Source organism: Schistocerca nitens, chromosome 2 (genome assembly GCF_023898315.1).
Source record: "Schistocerca nitens isolate TAMUIC-IGC-003100 chromosome 2, iqSchNite1.1, whole genome shotgun sequence".
In the NCBI taxonomy this organism is placed as follows: domain Eukaryota; kingdom Metazoa; phylum Arthropoda; class Insecta; order Orthoptera; family Acrididae; genus Schistocerca; species Schistocerca nitens.
In genome coordinates, this window is record NC_064615.1 from 1,078,479,658 (window position 1) to 1,078,501,467 (window position 21,810).

The following is a 21,810-nucleotide window of genomic DNA, read 5'->3' on the forward strand; positions in this document are numbered from 1 at the left end:
TGCAATAGTTTTCTCTGGAATGTGTTTGTGAAATTTTGCTTTGTGGTAGTGAGCATGCAACAGGAACCATCAGTTCATGTAGCTATTTCCCGAGTTATATGCTTCACTTTTAGCTCAATGAGTGCAGATTGCGTATCGGATGGTAGATCGAGAAATTTCTGTCGCGAAATTTAATTATTTTTGTTACTTTCTTTGTGAGTTCAGTTCGCACTTCATTTTGGCGCCAATAGTACATCATTTTTGCCCAGAATCTTTTCTCTGATAGAGGTTATCTACCTTCAGCAGTGGCCTACGTTAAATTTCTAGTGGTGTAATTCATGCATGACGATAAGTGAGTCTTAAAGAATGAATGACGATTTTCCCGCTAAAGACGGTGTGGCCCACTTATGTATTTTTTGTGTTATTATGAAATTATATGTCATATATTTTTTGTGTTATTATGAAACTATGTGTCATATATGAAATTATTCGTGTAGCGTTTTCGTTTTGTCATTGTCCTACCCATGAGAGGTAACGCTGAGGTTTTGTAAGTAAAGAAAAATTTGTCGGCTTCTAAAGTTTTCATCAAAGTAGAAAGTAAATCTATTAAATGAGAGTCAGCATTTCAGTTACGAAATACTCCCCCGGTCACCTGACACATGAAATGGGTAGGATGTATCTTATTCAGTCCGATTTTCTAAAGTTAATGAAAGACAGAAATAATCTGAAATGTGAATTTAGATAGGCTACCAGCTGCTATAGGATGGCTTTGAATTCAACCACCCAAGAACGTGTTATCTTAGAGAAACTCGCACCAGTTTCCGTTGCGCATATTTCAAAAATAATTAATTTATTTATCAAGTTAATCGAATAAGGGTCACAATATAGACACCATTTCTTATGGACCAGGTATATTAGCAGCCAGGACGCAAAGTCGGGTACAATTCTCTAAGGCAACGCGGGGAGATGGTCACACAGGTTCATTATAAACTAAAAATATATAAAGAACGAACATACAGCCAACCAGCAGTCATATAGCAATGGGGTGTGGCCACTGCGCAGGGTGGTTGGTGTCTTTCCCGGGCAAGAGGACAGCCGTTTCAGTGGACACGCAGACAGCGGCTTACAGATTAAAAGAGGAGCAGTCAGTGGGTTCTTTAAAGTCCGACACCAGTATTTTGGTCGATGAAGTGATGGAACAGAGTACAGTGGAGAGTAGAGGCTGTCCATCTAGTGTTTCGGATTACCAGTAACATTACAACAGATACAGTTCCGCACTGTCGCCTGATAAACAAAGTAAGAGCCTACGGAATATCAGACCAGCTGTGTGGCTGGATTGAAGAGTTTTTAGCAAACAGAACACAGCATGTTGTCATCAATGGAGAGACGTCTACAGACGTTAAAGTAACCTCTGGCGTGCCACAGGGGAGTGTTATGGGACCATTGATTTTCACAATATATATAAATGACCTAGTAGATAGTGTCGGAAGTTCCATGCGGCTTTTCGCGGATGATGCTGTAGTATACAGAGAAGTTGCAGCATTAGAAAATTGTAGCGAAATGCAGGAAGATCTGCAGCGGATAGGCACTTGGTGCAGGGAGTGGCAACTGTCCCTTAACATAGACAAATGTAATGTGTTGCGAATACATAGAAAGAAGGATCCTTTATTGTATGATTATATGATAGCGGAACAAACACTGGTAGCAGTTACTTCTGTAAAATATCTGGGAGTATGCGTGCGGAACGATTTGAAGTGGAATGATCATATAAAATTAATTGTTGGTAAGGCGGGTGCCAGGTTGAGATTCATTGGGAGAGTGCTTAGAAAATGTAGTCCATCAACAAAGGAGGTGGCTTACAAAACACTCGTTCGACCTATACTTGAGTATTGCTCATCAGTGTGGGATCCGTACCAGATCGGGTTGACGGAGGAGATAGAGAAGATCCAAAGAAGAGCGGCGCGTTTCGTCACAGGGTTATTTGGTAACCGTGATAGCGTTACGGAGATGTTTAGCAAACTCAAGTGGCAGACTCTGCAAGAGAGGCGCTCTGCATCGCGGTGTAGCTTGCTCGCCAGGTTTCTAGAGGGTGCGTTTCTGGATGAGGTATCGAATATATTGCTTCCCCCTACTTATACCTCCCGAGGAGATCACGAATGTAAAATTAGAGAGATTAGAGCGCTCACGGAGGGTTTCAGACAGTCGTTCTTCCCGCAAACCACACGCGACTGGAACAGGAAAGGGAGGTAATGACAGTGGCACGTAAAGTGCCCTCCGCCACACACCGTCGGGTGGCTTGCGGAGTATAAATGTAGATGTAGATGTAGAAAGTCCAGAGCGTTAAACACTGCCGGAAAAAATTAGTACACCACTTTAGAGGTTTCCAATTCACTAAAGATTGATTGTTGCAACAATGCATATGCAATACGTCAAATGATTACAATTACAGATCAATAGCACAAGCGGTTCTGAGGTTAACAGTGATGGACCAATGTTGAAACATCCGTGCTAGTACGTGGTGTAGCCTCCTAGGGCAGCAGTGCAGGCTCTGACTTTGGCATCCGGTCGATCGTACAGACGGCGAGTACTAGATACGTTATTCCACGCCTGCTCTACCTGCTCACGTAGTCCTGTAAGAGTTGTCGGTTGATGGGTCGCGCGAGTCACTCCTCGTCCCATCATATCCCACACGTGCTCCACTGGAGACAATCCGCAGATCGTGCTGGCCAGAGAAGCTGCTGCACGTCTTGCAGAGCACGGTGTGTGGGCGAGCATTATCCTGTTGGAACAACACGTCACCTTCCTGTTGCAAGAATGGCAAAAGAACGGGTCTAACAATACTCTTTACGTACCGAGCGCTGGTTAGCGTCCCCTCTAGAAACACGAAAGGTGAAAGAGTGTTGTACCTTATCGCACCCCAGACCATAACGCCTGGGGTAGGGCGGGGGAGCGTGCCCTGGACGAATGCGCTCTATGAGACAGCGCTTGCTAGGTCTACGTGGTATGTGCAAACGACCTCACTTGCGTACAGGCAGAAGCTGCTTTCATCGCTGAAGACCACGGCGCGCCATCTCGTCTTCCAAGTCGCCCTCTGACGGCGCCAGTCGAGCTGTGCACATGGGTGTTGTGGCGTGTGCGGAAGTGAGGGCTAGAGGTGTGCGTGCCCTCGCAACAGCTCGTGTTGACGCGTCTTGGGTCATAAGCACTCTTGTATGTGCTGTGGCATCTGTGCGATCTACGACTGCTGCCCTTATAATACGACGCTGGCGGGCCTCTGCTCTGAGTGAACGTCCAGAAACTCGTCTACGATGTGAAAATGTTGAAGTGATCACTGATGCAAAACTGATGGAGCATGTCCAACGTGTGTAGCTATTCTCCGAAAGAGCCATCACGCCACTCTCTGGGTCACAATTTCACCCCTTTCAGACCAACTCGATTGCCTGTAAGAAACGCGAATGACATGGTTGCTGTTATGCCGGAGCCAAGGCAGCGCCTGAGGGCTGGCAACTCATATTACACCACATAGGACGGGGTTGTCTATGTCTAAGGCGTACCAAAAGCACCACGGTAAACACTGGCTATTTACATACAAGATAATGGAAACAGACATTCCAAGTACTTCTTCCTGCAGGGGGAGCTCGAGCCACGGCCCGCAGGAAGTATCACTACGCCTAAACCTGATTGGCTGGAGACAGCTATTTAGGGGCTAGAACCAGCCCAGAAGTTTCCTATTCCTCGAACATATCCGCATCCTCTACACCTCCCGCCGTCTTGAACCCCCTCACCCCCTGGTTGCTCCTCTCCTCTCCGATCCCCGCCCCCTGCCACATCTTCACCGTTGTGTCCCCCCCTACCCTCCATCTCTACACCCTACATCTCCTTTCCCAAGGTGGCTTCCGTCAACTCCCCCTCCTGGATGATGCTCTCTCTCCCTCCATTTATCCCTCCTATCAACTGATGCTCTCTCTCCCTCCATTTGTCCCTCCTATCAACTCTGATCCTCCCTCCCCCTCCTTTCCTCTGTCCTTTCCCTGGGCTCCCTCTTCCCCCCTTCCGTCCTGTTTTCTCCCCACTAAACCTCTCCCTACCTCCCTTGTCCCCCCTCCCCCCCGAGTCCTTTTGTATTCCCCTCCTCTTCCTACCCCACTCCCTGTCGCGTCTGCCCAGCGCCCCCCACCCCTCTTATGGGTCCTCATCCTCCATCAGCTCCTTTCCCGGCTCCCCCCCTTTTTTATTTTCGCATCATCTGTCCAGTTTCCCCCCACCTGCTCTCGGCTGTGGTCTGTCACATTTGACAACTTTTTAGTGCTGTGTTCCAGTGACTGTTCAGTGTTGTTCGTCTTTCTCGTGTTGCGAACAGAAACCATGCTGTCGCTGGGTGTGAATTTTATGTCTTTTGCGAACAGAAACCAGACTGTCGCCGTGTTTTTTTTTGTCTGTCTATTGTTTTACCTGTCTGCTTTGTATGTATTTTCTTAGCGTCATCATCCCTCTGTTCTTTGTTTTAAGTTCCACGATTTCTTTTCGCCATGTTACTCTTTAAGTCTCCGATTTTATCGCCTGTTTTTATTACTTATTCTCTTCATCTTTCTAACAAAGTCTGTAGGCTGAAGAGCGGCATACTAAGCTGCTGCCAGCCCGCCCCCTTCGGGGGGAATTGAAATTCAATAAAGGAAAAAAAAACCAGAAGTTCACTTCGCTCTGGATGCCGACCTCGTGGACTTCGACCACTGAAGATTACGCCTTCGTCTCTGAATTGGACTTTTACTAGTGTGTGTGTGTGTGTGTGTTACCACGAACCTTTGTGGAAAATTAGAAGTGAACTTTTGTTTGCCTCTATTAGGAGACTTTTACTGGCATCGTTATTGTTACCTTTCTTTTGTTGTTCGGTCATCAACCTTGAAAACTTACATAAATAAGAGTGATGTTTGCGAAAAATTGCGGATTGTCAGTCACAACAGTTGCCTGCTTGCTTCACACATTTGAACCGCACTGAGACTTCTGGGTGTCAGTATTCCCTATTAAAGGGTAGACACAGATCGCGCTCTGGTTGCTATGCCACTCCGCTGTCTGTTGGCGGACGACGCTGAAACAATTATCAGTACATCTACTGTCCTGCAGGTAGCATTTGCTGTCATCGGATGGAAATCGACGTCTTTTTTAGGTGCACTATTTTCTTTTCCCGCGGTGTAGCTGTTGTGTGCTTGCAGGCTGCACGTGCGGCTGTCTTCTTTAGAAGTGAGAGCCATATTGATTTTGCTGTTTATACGTGATAGTTGTGTGGGATCGTATACACGGTGACCACGACTGATTTTGTTTATGCCGTTTACTGAAAATTGTCTTTTTATTTTACGATATCATAATGATCTATTTTGTATGTCAAACTGTACAGAAAACCATAATGAGAAAATAACGCGGGTTGTCCTGTGCATTGTTCATAGTACCTTGCTTTAGTGACCAGTAGTGGTGTGGGAGGACGTAGATCTAGATTTAATTGAGTGCTAAGGAAAGTAGCCTTAATTAAGTTTGAGTGTTGACTTCTGGTTTGTTTTCATGCGGCTCGTTGCAGAGGCTAGTTTTATTGTTACTTTCTGCTTGTGGCCATGGGTCAAATTTTGTAAACTGTTATTGTTGTTGGTCCGAGCCTATCTGCTAGGGCAAAGGTTTCGAGTTTTTTTTTCATTTTGCAAAAGGTATTTTGTTGTTATTGCCTTATTGAGACCGGATTTCAAAAACTGGGCTGGAAATTACGCTCTGCTTTGTTATCTGTTCACTGTTGTCAAGAATATACGACAAAAAGCACCAACACATCTGCATCTTGAGAATGTCTTTATTCTCTCACACGACTAGTTTCCGCGGCACACTACCTCCAGCCTCAGGCCCCACAATTACCTAAAGAGCATTTAATTTCCGTCACGCAGCCTGTGGGATCCTTGTTATTAGCCCCACGTGTGTTAGTAACAAGGATCCATCAGTGAATGCGCCAAGGAAATCAAATACTCCTTTGGCAGTGATGGGGCCTGAGGCTGGAGGTAATGTGCCGCTGAAACTAGTCGTGTGAGACAATAAAGACATTCTCAAGATACGGCTGTGGTGGTGCTTTTTGTCGTATATGTCATCCCTCGTCCATGCAATAAGATGGGCATCCATAAATCTCAAGAATAATTTTTGTATTTAGTAAATAACATGCATAATTGAACCGACGGCCGTTTAACCTCTGGCCCTACGCTGCATATTAACTCATTTTTAAAGTAAGACGTTTGAAGCTGTTTTGCAAATGGTAGACTGATTCTTTAAGGAATCTTGAGTGGATGTGGGGTTACTGATAGACATCAACACCGTACACGAATTTCATAAATTTCGCGTGTTTGTTGTGGCAGATGGAGGTGAAAAGCGATTTTATATATTTCTGGAGAGAGGAAAAAACTGTGGGGATTGTCTGCGGAAATACTTGTCACGATAACGTAGCATCTTTTGACCTCGAACGTCAGATGCCAACTAAGTTAAGCCAGACTGTATGTCATTACTGTATCCAACACCCTCTATAATGTGTTTTACGTATTCTAATCTTCGTGTGACTGCTTGTCCACCATGAAGTTAAGTTTTCCTGGAAGCCATCCCTTCATCTGGTGAGGGTATTCCGTAGACTTGTGTTTTCGTCTATGCTCGTTAGTATTTCTTAATTTCATACTTGAATCACTGACAGCTTATAAAATACCAAATTGCAGTGCGGCTCGTGCCATTGCTGTGTGAGAAGAATGCGGTGGTCACTTACCTGCAGTGTGACTGTTGAGCCGGGAGACAGGTACTGCGGCTGTATGCGCATGCGCGTGGTGAGCCCGGGCGTCAGGTAGAGCTCCAGTTCGCTGCTCTGCCCCACAGTCTCTGAGCCACAGGAGCTGGGCACCAGTCTGCCAGGCACTGCAAACACCACACCACACCATACAGTTGCGCTCACACCCTTGACACACACGCATACTGCTATACAGAGGCCAAGAACAAGCGCACAGGCATTGTCAACAATCATGCGATCCAAAAAAAAAAAAAAGTATTCGGGCAGAATTAGACCTTGCATGGTGCAGTTTTTTAAGCGATGTCTTAAAAAGTGAGATTTTGATCTCTCAGGTTTTGTCGGCGTGGTACATTTTATGTACAATGACGGCTGATCCTTCGTCTTCTTTAGGAACTGAGAGTTTTGCTGTTTTGTTTACCCGCTGCCTAGACTTCAAGTTTGTGAACTAATGTTGGCCTAGTACCGCTGTTTATAGCTGAGCTCGATTCCCGAAGCCCACTGCGTCCTTTGACACGCTTTTGTTTTTCAGAACCCCGACTGGCATTCCGTGAAACGGACAAGTATTCTCAGCGTTTCGCTGCAGTGATGGATGTGATGGCCGGGGGGGGGGGGGGGGGATCTTAATTAACTGAGTGCCGGGTATTGTCTAAAGTGAAAGCTCCGTCCTGTTTATCAGATTTCCTGACGTCTTTATTTCGACTGACTTCTAAAGAGGAGAACACGGCAAGTGCCATAATCCAGTTTCCCAGTGGAAGAGGAGTCAAAATAAACGAATACATATCGCGGCCTGTCCGTAGAGATTTGACCGCTTGTGAGAAAGCGGCAGTCGTTCGTTTCAAGGTACTTTATTTGCCTTTAGCGAGTAAATAGTGCGACGGAAGCGATGGTACACTGGCTGCCGTCACTGTTTAACGCTTTTGAGCCCCGTGTTCGAAACCAGATTATTATATTTATTTTTGTTTTGCGTTTATATGACAATGTCGTTAGATTACTACACGAACGTTTTTCATTCTATACTGGAATAAGGTTGCCTTATTCGTCTACTAACTGTGTGTTTTGTGAACGACTAAAAAACTAAAAGCAATAAAAAAATGGAAAAATGGTTTGAAATTTTTTTCGTTGAAATTCTTCTAGTGTATCTTGATTGATAATCAACCGCAAACGCCAGTTTTCGGAGAAGTGATCCTTTATGTGCAATTTGCAGCGAAATTATTGCCAATGCGTGAAATCTTCAGCAATGTTAACGACGTTTCTCTCCCGATTGAGGTCCATAAGTAGAAATTTCGATGTGGCAAACGTGCCGTCGCGCGATGCTCATGCTGTTCGGAATTTCTGTTTCGATTGTGCCTACGATCGGCATCACCTAAGGGAATCTATTAAAGCTTGCTGAAGAATAAACGTAACAATAAAATATTAAAATTGCGAAGTGATATAAGATGAAATTTAAGAATATGAGAATTTTAAAAAATTGTAACCCTGAAAGTACCATTCACGCATATACTGTATAAAAAAATATAAAACTTATTATGTAAGCTAGTTGTAATTTTACAGTTAATATGTATCGCCTAGCTTGATAAGAAACATTCATGTAGCAACCTGCTACAGACATGGGTAGAAAAAAGAAAAAAATGAACGAAATAAGAACAATCAAGTTTCGAACACTGGGCGAAAAGTGAAACGCCGCGACGCTGGCCACTGTGTAACCAACCGGGTTGAGCTGACAGCGCACTAAAAGGCATCTAAAGTACGTTGAAACCACTGACGATCGATTTTTCAGAAACGGCCGAGTATCCACTGAGAGAAGTTCCTGGGATCATGAGGTAAATGGCTCTGAGCACTATGGGACTTAACATCTGAGGTCATCAGTCCCCTAGAACTTAGAACTACTTAAACCTAACTAACCTAAGGACATCACACACATCCGTGCCCGAGGCAGGATTCGAACCTGCGACCGTAGCAGTCAAGTGGTTCCGGACTGAGCGCCTGAACCGCGAGAGATCATGAGGTATTCTCCTCGTAAGGGGACACGCTCGTGATAAACGACCAAACAATTTGAAGGAAAATATTTCTGCTCTACAAAAATGTACAGTTTATGGACATTTTCTTTTTCCGTTTGATCGCAAATTTAGTTTGAACGTGAAGCTGCACAGCTGCCACGTCCCTTTGTCATTCTAAAGTGCGTTAGAATACGGGATGTATTCTTCTTTCCCTTACTTTTTTTCAGTTTTTACATATGGGTAGTGAACACAGGTGTATTCTAGAAGGCTCTGTCTACCGAAACCTAAGTACAGGCGTATCTAGAACGTTGTGGCTTAGCTGCAACCAAAGATCTTATGATATATATTTGTTTGCTTCTTGCTTTGGGAATTTCAAACATGTGGGTTTCACGGCTATTGCTATGTTGTTATATCTCAGTGTATGCGTTTTCTGTGATAGAAAAGCCAAGAATAAAGAAATTTAACACCAAACTGAGATTTCGAGGCAACCAGTTCAAAGCAATGTCGAATAATACACATCATTTGGTTCAACAGCTAGCTAGAGAAATTGAGTGAACAGCCATACAATACACTCACAAACATTCATTGCTGTTAGAGAGGCAATTAAACCTAAACGAAGGTTCAAATGGCTCTAAGCACTATGGGACATGACGTCTGAGGTCATCAGTCCTCTAGACTTAGAACTACTTAAACCTAACTAACCTAAGGACATCACACACATCCATGGCCGAGGCAGGGTTCGAACCTGCGACCGTAGCAGCAGCGCGGTTCCGGACTGAAGCGCCTAGAACCGCTCGGCGACAACGGCCGACCTAAACGAAGGGATCCGGTAAATACAATTCTTCTTACAAGGGCAACCACCTGTCGCAGCTCCTCCCCCCCTCCCCCCATATATAGCCATAAGATAGTCCATCGGATAGCCCGTTAAAAACTAAACACAGATCAAGCATGAAGATGGTGTACTGAGCTGTGAAAAAAGAAGCAAAATAGAAATAGTGAACGGTCTAAGCTCAAGGTGTGCAACATCGAGCGAATTTGTAAAGACATGACGTCATGGTTATGTGGTAACGGTGTTGGACTGCAAAGCGAAAGATCCATGTTCAAATCCCCTTCTTGCCCGATTTTTTTTTCACAAAATGGTGTGTCTGTTCTCCTTCTGTGGTCTTGGCATTTGTCACACTATATATATTTATATACACGTCAAGTTCCATAGGACCAAATAGAGGAGCAAATTTCCAAGGTCCCGAAACGTGTCAGTACGTGAAAATACAACATAAAAGTAGTAACTGATAAAAATAAAATGTTTATGAACCCGATAAAAGTCAGGCCATAAGTTTAAGTAAACGCAGTCAACAATATAACATAAGAGTCACTTTAATTTTTCAAGGAACTCCTCAACAGAATAGAAGGAGTGAACCACGAGGAAACTCTTCAGTTTCGATATGAAAGCGCGTGCGTTACTGCTAATATTTTTGAATTCTTGTGGTAGCTTACTGATAATGGATGCAACAGTATACAGCACACTTTTCTGCACAAGAGTTAAGGAAGTCCGCTCCAATAGCGGGTGTGATTTCTGCCGAGTGTTTACTGAGTGAAAGCTGCTTATTCTTGGGAATAAGCTGATATTGTTAACAAGAAACGGCAGTAAGGAATATATATATTGAGAGGCTAATGTCAAAACACCCAGGTTAGCGAACAGGGGTCGACAAGAGGTACGCGAACCTACGCCAGTTATTGCCCGAACCGCCCGTTTCTGAGCCAAAAATATCCGTTTCGAATGGGAAGAGTTGCCCCAAAATGTAATACCATACGACATAAGCAAATGAAAATAAGCAGACTAATTTTCGTGTCGAACGATCACTTACTTCAGATATTGTTCGAATAGTAAAAACGGCAGGATTAAGTCTTTGAACAAGATCCTGAACATGGGCTTTCCACGACAGTTTACTATCTATCTGAATACCTAGAAATTTGAACTGTTCAATTCCACTAATCATACGCCCATTATGCGAAATTAAAACGTCAGGTTTTGTTGAATTGTGTGTTAGAAACTGTCAAAACTGAGTCTTACTGTGAATTAGCGTTAGTTTATTTTCTACAAGCCATGAACTTGTTATAAACTGCACTATTTGAAACCAAGCCAGTGTTGCACACAACATCCTTTACTACCAAGCTAGTGTCATCAGCAAACACAAATATTTTAGAGTTACCCGTAATACTAGAGAACATATCGTTTATATAAAGCCGGCCGGTGTGGCCGAGCGGTTCTAGGCGCTTCAGTCCGGAACCGCGTGACTGCTATGGTCGCAGGTTCGAATCCTGCCTCGGGCATGGATGTGTGTGATGTTTTTAGGTTAGTTAGGTTTAAATAATTCTAAGTTCTAGGGGACTGATGACCTCAGATGTTAAGTCTCATAGTTCTCAGAGCCAATTATATAAATGATATACATTGATTGTAGAATATGAACCATGTGTAAAAATATATTACGGTCGCAAGTAAACCTGATGAATAGAGGAAGTAGGCGAGATGTCGCGTAGACCTCTCACAGAAATCAAAATAACAAATATACGGGTATGAACTATAGCGCTATTCAAAAAGAAGCAACATATTACAAACATTTATTGTTTCCAAACTACAAAAGATAGAAACCCAATTCCAGCGTTCTTGGAAAGAGAAAAGTTCAAATTTACATACGTTCAGTACGAGCACCATGTGTTACACGACAGATATCAAAACGGTGGCTCATTTCCTGCCACACACGAAGCAGCTGGTCTCTCGTCATCGAATTCATTGCTTCGGCAACGCGATGTCGCAGACGTTCACGAGTGTCAGCCTCAGGAGGATAAAAATGCTGTCGTTTACTTAACCCCACAGATAAAAGTCACAAGGTGTTTGGTATGGAGACCTGGGTGGCCACCACCGATGAGGTTCAACTTCTCCTCTTCCATTCCAAAGTCATAGACAAATTCTCTAACCACGTCTGACGTTACCTGAATGTCACCATTCCAGGACTTTGGATTGGAAGAAGAGGGGCAGAAGATGTTCATCGCCAGTGGCCTCCCAGGTCTCCATACTTCACACCTTGCAACTTTTTTCTGTGGAGTTATGTAAAAGACTATGTTTTTACCCCACCCCCCTCTACGCCTGACACTCTTGAAAGTCTGCGACATCGCATTGTAGAAGCTGAGAATTCTATAACGAGAGATCGGCTGCTTCGTGTATGGCAGGAAATGAGACACCGCTTTGATATTTGTCGTCTAACACATGGTGCTCGCACTGAATGCGTAACATTTTTAACTTTTCTCTTTCCAGGAACTTTGAAATTGTTTTCCTATCTTTCATAGGTTGGAAGCCATAAATGTCTGAAATCTGTTCCTTCTTTTTCAATATCCCTGTATGATACAACATAGGCATTCAAGAGTGAAAACATCCAAAAGGGAACGTAAGATTTATAACATGTACTGTAAGTAGGCTGTTTAGGTTTTTATGTTGGTAACGCCATGTAGCGCTCTATATGAAAATCACTGACTGTGCTGTGTGCAGTCTGAGGCTGGTCGGCATTGTTGCAATATTTGCTGTTGTAGTGTTGGAGAGGGATGTTAACAGCGCGTAGCGTTGCGCAGTTGGAGGTGAGCCGCCAGCAGTTGTGGATGGGGGGAGAGAGATGGCGGAGTTTTAAGACCGAATGATCTGGACGTGTGTCTATCAGAGAGAGTAAATTTGTAAGACTGGTTGTCATGAACTGATATATATTATGACTTTTGAACACTATTAAGGGAAATACATTGTTTGTTCTCTATCAAAATCTTTCATTTGCTATCTATGCCTATCTGTAGTCAGTGCCTTCAATAGTTAGGATCTTTTATTTAGCTGGCAGTATTGGCGCTCGCTGTATTGCAGTAATTCGAGTAACGAAGATTTTTGTGACGTAAGTGATTCATGATCAGGATAAGTAAAGAGAGAAATGTCTGAGCACGTTCAGTTTTGCTCAGCTGTTTGAAAATCAAATAATGTAAGAGGTTTATCAGCACAGTAATTCATTAATTTTTCTAAGGGGACGTTTCATAGTACTTGTAGGACAAATAGGAGGTACGTACGCCTGGAAATTCCTTCCTTAAACCTCGCTGTTGCAAACGCACGTTGCACCACGACACAGACTTGAATACAGCGAACAGGCGCGGCGGCGACTGGACGGACAGTTCACAATTTTGCGAGAGAAAAGAGAAAAAAATGGGGCACGAGGAACATTTGAACGCGAATCTCCCCCTTCGCAGTCCAACACACCGTGACCACATAGCCTCGACATCGTGGCTCATCCAATACTCTTGAAGTGTTTCATAGTTCAGTACATGCTTGATCTGTGTTCAGGTTTTGACTGCCTATCCACTGAGCCAATAACTCGCGAACCTAAGAGGGGTGCAAGTGGGGGTTCACATGTGCAGGATTTACTTCAGTACAGGCGATCTCTGAAAATTATCTGTCGGCCTGCTAACATTGAAGGCATTAAATATTTCATGTTAGGCAATATTCATGTGAAATGTGACAGGAATATGATTTTAAGTCGTAAATGATGTTGATCGCCTGCGAGTAATCGAAGCGGAGAGAGCTAGAGAAGTAGTTACCAGTGAGGCTAGGATAAATAAGAGAATGAACAGTATGGAGGATAAACAAACACGTGACCAACAGGAACATGCAGCTTCAGTGTTCTAAAACTGCATAGTGATAAGCTAATAAGTTAGTAAATCTTCTTTTGCGATTTACCGGAAACCTGAATATTTAACATTCAGGTATACTTTTCTCCTAGATGACTGAAGTCAAATTCTGCAAAGCTGGCATACATAATTACAATGACCTTTCCTACGTCCGTCGCCTACGATTTTCAGAAAATTCTAAAATATGATGATGATGATGATATGTGTGATTATTGACCTAAATTTTTAAACATATTTCTTATACTAAAATAAATTTTCTATATTTTTCACAGATTAGCACCAAAAGAGGAAACTTGAGGCATAACACACAACCCTAAATGTTCTCTGTAGCCTGCCTGTTTTTGTTAAGTTGTGCAGTCAGTGATACCAAGGAAAATATTATATCATTTAAACAATGTTCCGTTTTTTAGCATTTCAAGCATTGTTGTCAACATCACACTGTGTAACAGGTATTTGATTGATTTTCTCAGAAATACTTATACGCTAATTGTTCGTACAAATTCTGAGCTATTTCTGCTTTATAGATCAGTAATACTGTGAAGGGGAAGGAAAAATTAAGAAAGCAGCCTGTTTCGGGACAGGCCTCTCTTAATGACGCCTTCTCACATACTTGGTGTACACGGGTTCTACAGGGAACGTTGACGTCCAGAGAGCCCCGTCGTAGAAGCGGGACGCGGACTCCGCATGCGTGGCATGGGCAAGGAAACGTCGGTGGCCGGCTTACTGTCATGGCTTAGATTCCACATCGGCGTTATCTCGCAAAAGTCGTTTGTCTGCTGCCGATGATTCCTTAGTACATCCAGTGACGGCTCCCATGCTTTGCTGACTTAAACTGTCCTGTCTCTGTTAATTAAGTCGCTAGCAATACATATTGTGACTGTCTCTTTTAATGATGGTGTCCCAGTACGCTAAGGCGGACGAGAGAATCTTGAACTATTTAATGTTAATAATAAACTACCACAGATGCATTGATACACGTTTATTATGTAATAACCGGTTTCGTTCGATGGGTTATACTGCCAACACTCTCCGTAATAAATCCTCGAAGTTGCGCCAAAGATGACTTGAGGATTCTAGTTACGTTACGTAACGTCAGAGGCAAATTCTGGAAAATGACGGCCATACAAACACACTGGCACAAGCAGAGTGACTCATTGCTCGCTTTGCTTCTGCCAGGCGACCAGTGGACTGAAACTTCCTGGCAGATTGAAACTGTGAGCAGGGCCGAGACTCGAACTCGGGACCTTTGCCTTTCGCGGGCAAGTGCTCTACCAGAGTGAAAATCTGATTCTGGAAACATCTCCCAGGCTGTGGCTAAGCCATGCCTCCGCAATATCCTTCCTTTCAAGAGTGCTAGTTTTGCAAGGCTCGCAGGAGAGCTTCTGTAAAGTTTGGAAGGTAGGAGACGAGGTACTGGCAGAAGAGAAGCTGTGAGGACGGGATGTGAGTCGTACTTGGGTAACTCAGAGCCTTTATCTGCCATTCGCATTACGCACATACTATCCTGCATTTTACCTGTAGTAGCTTTGGTTACGTTTAAGTATTCACGTATGTCGTACGGTTGGACTTGTTTTCGGATGAGCCGTCATTGTTTCCGTTTAGACGGCTACGACTCTTGAGCTACGTGTCTGTGAGACAATGAGCTACTGAGGCAGAGCAGAGGTGAGCTATTTCGAAACAGCGTATAATTACCGTTGCGTGCCTTACTGTATTCCTAGAAACCTCACGGCGTCACGAGGTTGTGTTTTGCAACGTGTTTTGTTGTCAGAAGCAGTTTTGTAGTCCCACTCAAAGAGCGGTTTAAGCGCCAGATTTTCCTGAATCGCACGTTGCGCCGTTGGTTCTCACCTCGAGAACAGTACCCAATGAAACTGTGTTTTTCACTTATATGGTTTGATTAGAAACTGCATTACTGTCCTTACAGTGATTTAGCTACATTTCCCATATTCCCAATGCTGCATGAAGCTCCCACGAAACTAATGCACTCATTTCCGTTTATTACTGTATCTTTACTTACAGTACGTCTGCTATCACTTAGTGTTTCACAGACAGGATTTTACGGAGGCAAGATGCAAAGCTTAAGGTATGGCAGTGAAAGAAGGAAAAAAGCTATTATTTTCCGATTCAGTCACCTTTTAAGTCAATGCGAACTATTCAGCGCATAACGAGTGGTATTACACTATACGCAGACTGAATAGCCTATGTGCAGCTGTCATGTTCTCGTCATCGGACTAAAAACGTTTTCCAACGCAGATGTCTTTAGATGTAGGTACAGATACAAAAAGACAGAATGAAGAAGCATCTCCAGATTTAGGGAAAATTGACAATGCAGATTATAATAAACTGTAGTTCTAGAGCTATTGGGGATAAAATGCAGGGAGAGAAACGATATCTACAACTTGTGTAACCCAGTTCCCTCTTTTCGTCCAAGAGACTTAGAAAGCGGCACATATCGGCTCCCAGGGTCATTCCGTGTTCCTCGACTTCCGGAAGCAGTTCGATACAGTTCAACTCTGCCGCCTAATGGATAATACACCACTGGACCTTTAAACTGCTACACACGCGAAATTTAACCGACAGGAAGAAGATACTGTGATATGCAAATGATTAGCTTTTCAGAGTATTCACAAAAGGTTGGTGCCGTTGGCGACACCTAGAACGTGCTGACGTGATGAAAGTTTCCAACCGATTTCTCATACACAAATAGCAGTTGACCGGCGTTGCCTGGTGAAACGTTGTTGTGATGCCTCGTGCAAGGAGGAGGAATGCGTACCATCACGTTTCCGACTTTGATAAAGGTCGGATTGTAGCCTATCGCGATTGCGGTTTATAGTATCGCGACATTGCTACTCGCGTTGGTCTAGATCCAATGACTGTTAACAGAATATGGAATCGGTGGGTTCGGGAGGGTAATACGGAACGCCGTGCTGGATCCCAACGGCCTCGTATCACTAGCAGTCGAGATGACAGGCATCTTATCCGAATGGCTGTAACGGATCGTGCAGCCACGTCTCGATCCCTGACTCAACAGATGGCAACGGTTGCAAGACAACAACCATCTGCACGAACAGTTCGACGACGTCTGCAGCAGCATGGACTATCAGATCGGAGACCATGGTTGCGGTTACCATTGACGCTCTATCACAGACAGGAGCGCCTGCGATGGTGTGCTCAACTACGAACCTGGTTGCACGAATGGCAAAATGTCATTTTTTCGGATGAATCCAGGTTCTGTTTACAGCATCGCGATGGTCGCATCCGTGTCCGGCAACATCGCAGTGAACACACATTGGAAGCGTGTATTCGCCATCGCCATACTGGCGTACCACCCGGAGTGATGGGGAAAATGTTCGACTGCTGCCCTGGCCAGCACATTCTCCAGATCTCTCACCAGTCGAAAACGTCTGGTCAGTGGTGGCCGAGCAACTGGCTCGTCACAATACGCCAGTCACTACTCTTGATGAACTGTGGTATCGTGTTGAAGCTGCATGTGCAGCTATACCTGTACGCGCCATCCAAGCTCTGATTGACTCAATGCCCAGGCGTATCAAGGCCGTTATTACGGCCAGAGGTGGTTGTTCTGGGTACTGATTTCTCAGGATCTATGCACCCAAATTGCATGAAAATGTAATCACATGTCAGTTCTAGTATAATATATTTGTCCAATGAATACCCGTTTAGCATCTGCATTTCATCTTGGTGTAGCAATTTTAATAGCCAGTAGTGTATAATCACAAAACACTCGTCCCACCCAAACGACAATGCATTGGCAGCAAGAATGTTATTGTTGCGTAAGAATTTGTTATAGCGCAGCCAACCTGAAATTGAATAAGAAAAATATCCTTTCTAATCGTAACAGACTGAAGGGTAGCTTTGGCTGTCCAGATTGTTAAGTCTGATGCCTGTTCACGTGCTTTGTATCCGGACATGGCAGGGCGACAGCCACGCCTCTTGGGCATTCAGCATGTTTTGCACCAGAAGACAACATGCCGTTAGCTGCTTTTGAAACCGAACACGATTTTCGACAACCAATTTCGACGTTTTATAGCCGGTTTTGCAACCATAAATAGTCGCATGTTTGCTCATACAATTGATATTTCATGTGTAAATGTAAACGAAGCCAAGACAGAGTACCTCGTTACGACGTGTGGTCATTGTCAGACTGCTGGTCTTGTACAACAACTGCAGGTTGGGGACCAGTCCTACAAGAGAGTGCATGAATACCTAGGGGCATTTTTCACTGAGAACTCGTCGTGTGAAGCAGAGATCAATGCCACAATACAAGCAGGAAACCGATCGTACCACAGCCTAGCACAACTGCGTCGGTCCAGGTATCTCTCCAGACAGTTCAAGATTCGATTGTACAAAACCTTGACCCAGCCTGTTGTTCTATATGGCTCTGAGACATGGAGTATCCGGAAACAGGACTTCCATAAGCTCCTTGTTTTTGAGAGACAAGTGCTTCGGAAGATCTTCGGTCTGGTTCTGGACGCAGATACAGGGCAATGGAGGATCAGATACAACCAAGAGCTTGAGGAACTATAACAGCAGCCCAACATAGCAGAAACTGTCAAAGCCAAACGAATGCAGTGGGCCGGCCATGTGGCCCGGATGGAGGATCACAGATGGCCTCCGAAGGTCCTGGATTTCACACCTACAGGAAATAGAGCCCCAGCGGGACCCAAGAAGCGTTGGAGGGATGGACTCCATGAAGATTTAAACCAAGTGTCAATGGATGTGAAAGGATGGCGGATAGCAGCAATGGACAGAATACAGTGGAGGAGGAAACTTGTAGATGCGTGCGGTCCACTGGACCTGATCACGTAGTAGTAGTAGTAGTAGTAGTAAATGCATGCATTGAGTACAAGAAAAACGCATCAGAATTAGGTGCTCCTAAAAATAAGAGCCTTGATTTGCTTCACTTTAGGGCAAGTGTGGCTGAAGTACTGACAAAACTTGGTAAGCCAGCAGCCAGGAAAAGGGGGCGTAGCACTAGTGAGAGTCGAAGTACTTCAAAACGAGCCAATGCGGAAGTTCGTCCAGAATCTGAAGTTCGTTTGGACAACGTTGGGCATCTTCCAGTGGTCAGTGACAAAAAATCATTTAACAGGTGCAATAAACCGGATTGCAAAGGCAAAACGAAATTTTATTATGTAAAATGTAACATTCGCTTATGTCTGTATAGAAAAAAATTGTTTGATTATCATTCTTCACAAGAGTAAAACCATAGTTTATGTATATAATCATTTGTGTAATTTATGTATGTTGGTGAAACAAAATGAAATAAAATACTTTGACTTTTCGGCTTATACTGCATCCACTTGAACACAATGTCCTAATTTCTGGATGCGTTGTATACCCCTCTGGCGGCACCTCGTAATATTTTACACACCTGAAAAATCATAATTTAATTCGAAGAACTGGACAGCAAAACCATGACTTTTTTTTTTTACGGGAAAAAAATAATTCGTGAGCGAAAGGGTTAATATGAGGCCCTGACGGCCTGTCATTATTTAACTCACGCGCTAGCTGGAGCCGCCTGAGATAAGATCATTGTGGCACTCCATTTAGGTGAGATAGCGCAACCTTCCATACGTTATGAGGGAGGACCGTGAGTCGTACCCGCTAGACCAATTGCCCGCGAATGGCCAATGCTGTGAGTGAGCCCCCGTCCGTAATATGTCGGGAAGTTTCACGTCAGCATTCTGTCCCACGGTGTTTGCGTTGACGTTCAGCGTGAATGGACGTGAGAGCAGCAGCCGCCGGGAGCTCACCTGTGGAGAGGTGCTGCGTGACCAGCGGGACCACCGTCTCTGCCCGGCTGTCCGGCGCCACCAACACCGGACCGGCGTCGCCCACCAGCGGCTGGAAGCGGCCGGCGTTCACGTCCGACGTCACCGCCACCATCGCCAGCTCTGCACACACAAACACGCACACTCACGACGCCGCAACTACTGTAACATCAGTCTGCAGCCTTGCCTCGCCGTTTTCAATGGCTATAAGATCCTGTGAGTCGTTACGCCGCGTCAGCATTCCTCTGCAGACTTCTTCATTGCTCGACGTTTCGATCCCCCAGCTCGGAAATCGCCATTGCGCCACGGCTGACGCGCCCGAGTTGATGCCGCGTTCCTTGGATTTAATAAGGCACACACAGAACCCCAGCGACAGAGTCGCTTTTGATGATACTAGGCTTGCTACCACTGGACCTAGCAGTAGGAGAGAGGAAGGTGCACAGAGCACAGTAATGGCTCAAAAATAGCGAACATCCTAACAAGGGAACCTCCCCATCGCAACCCCCCCCCCCCCCCCTCAGATTTGTTATAAGTTGGCACACTGGATTGGCCTTGAAAAACTGAACACAGATCAATCGAGAAAACAGGAAGGTGTGGAACTATGAAAAAATAAGCAAAATACACAAACTGAGTAGTCCATGCGCAAGATAGGCAACATCAAGGAAAGTGAGAGCTCAGGAGCGCCGTGGTCCCGTGGTTAACGTGAACAGCTGCAGAACGAGAGTTCCTGGGTTCAAGTCTTCCCTTGAGTGAAAAGTTAAATTTTTTATTTTCAGACATTATTATCTGTCCGTCCGTCTGCCCGATGCGAGATAACTACGCCGTAGTACGGGGACGCTACACCTAAACAAACATCGAAACACACGACGTCAGTCGACTACAGCGCACGGAAGAGAGAGTATTCATGCTAACGAGGCTCCCTGGCTGGCAGTTGACTGTTCGCTACTTTGGACTAGAGTGCATTAAATACGTGAGATGTATTCCCTGGGCAGTATGAATCCAGCAAATATAGCTCGCGACTTCAATAACAAGGTCAATGAATATTTTCCGAACTGTAAGGAATCGGAAAGTTCCTTAAGGGATCGAACGTATAGAATGTATCAGACGTGTTTTCCTGTGGAGGAATCGGTTGACCTATGACCTTGCGTTCAAATGTTTTCGGTTTCCATTGGGGAGGCACGTCCTTTCGTCTACTAATCGCACGGTTTTGCGGTGCGGTCGCAAAACACAGACACTAAACTTAGTACAGTGAACAGAGATGTCAATGAACGAACGGACAAATCATAACTTTGCGAAAATAAAGAAAGTAATCGTTTCACTCGACGGAAGACTTGAACCAAGGACCTTGCGTTCCGCAGCTGCTCACGCTAACCACGGGACCACGGCGCTCCTGAGCTCACACTCTACTTGATGTTGCCTATCTTGCACATGGACTACTCAGTTTGTATATTCTGCTTATTTTTTTCATAGTCCCACATAACTTCTTCCTGTTTTCTCGATTAATCTGTGTTCAGTTTTTAGGCCTATCCACTGTGGCAACTTATAATTAAATCTGAGGGGGGTGCGATGGGGAGATTCCCTTGTAAGTGGAGAAGATAGTATGCACAAGAATCAGATTGAAGGAGGAAATAAACGCATGCGTTGACAGAGAATGGCAATAAATCTGAGGCAGGACACAAACACGGAGGAGAAATTATCATAAGTAAACGGAAAGCACTCTTAATCGCATAAATTTTTTTAATGTGTTGACCGGTTTCGAAGTTATTATAAGATCATCTTCAGACTACAGTAAACAAGAATCCTTATAAACATATAAAGGACGAATTCGTATATTGATAAAACAGTAAATAACGCTGATAACCATAAATGTCTGCCGGAGGCGGTGGCGCATGGCAACCCTCTTGCTTGTGGCTGGTGGTGTACTGCAACGTGAAGAACGTCAGCCACCAATTAAATACATGATTCCCCGCCCACCGACTCCGGCATAACGTCTTGGATAGCCAATCACGTAAGTTGCATTTCTGCCGCTTAAGAAAGTAACGTGGTAGTTACTATTAAGTCATTATTACAGTCTATAGAACTTATAAAACAAGTTAAAATTTTATATAATATAAAATGTAGTGTATAAAGATAATTAATGCGACCTAAGTAGTGTGGCCCTCTATCATGTACTGTTATAGACCAAAGCAAGAAGGAACATTAGCAGTGTGCGCGGTAGAATGTGCGCTGATTTGCAGAACAATGGAAGATTGTTAGATACACGAATGAGGGCAAGGATAGCTTGGAAAGTGACAGCAGGTGTTTGAAGGACGTCATTTATTATAAAAGCCTCTACAGCCATAAAATGAAATCGCGATCATTAAAAAATTCGTACAGAGTTTTTACTACATTACGAGAAGTTAATGACAGCAAAAGTGTATGGAATCAACAACAAAAAGCTCGTTTCTTTTGGTCACCCGCGAAAGGAATGCCTTCCGGGCGAGGAAGAATCTGGACGTCTGTGCCGGTCTGTAGACATAAGTTCTTTTGAGGATTA

At 44.3% G+C, this 21,810-nt stretch overlaps 1 protein-coding gene across 1 annotated transcript in view; it reads right to left on the bottom strand.

Moving 5' to 3' along the window:
• Positions 1-21,810, bottom strand: part of LOC126237475 (uncharacterized) — a 555,798-nt gene that overhangs the window by 149,406 nt on the left and 384,582 nt on the right. The window contains exons 12-13 of the mRNA XM_049947618.1: positions 19,257-19,397; positions 6,755-6,900 (exon numbers count right to left, since the gene is read on the bottom strand). Coding sequence (XP_049803575.1) covers positions 6,755-6,900; positions 19,257-19,397 — 287 coding nt within the window. The remainder of the gene's footprint in view (positions 1-6,754; positions 6,901-19,256; positions 19,398-21,810) is intronic.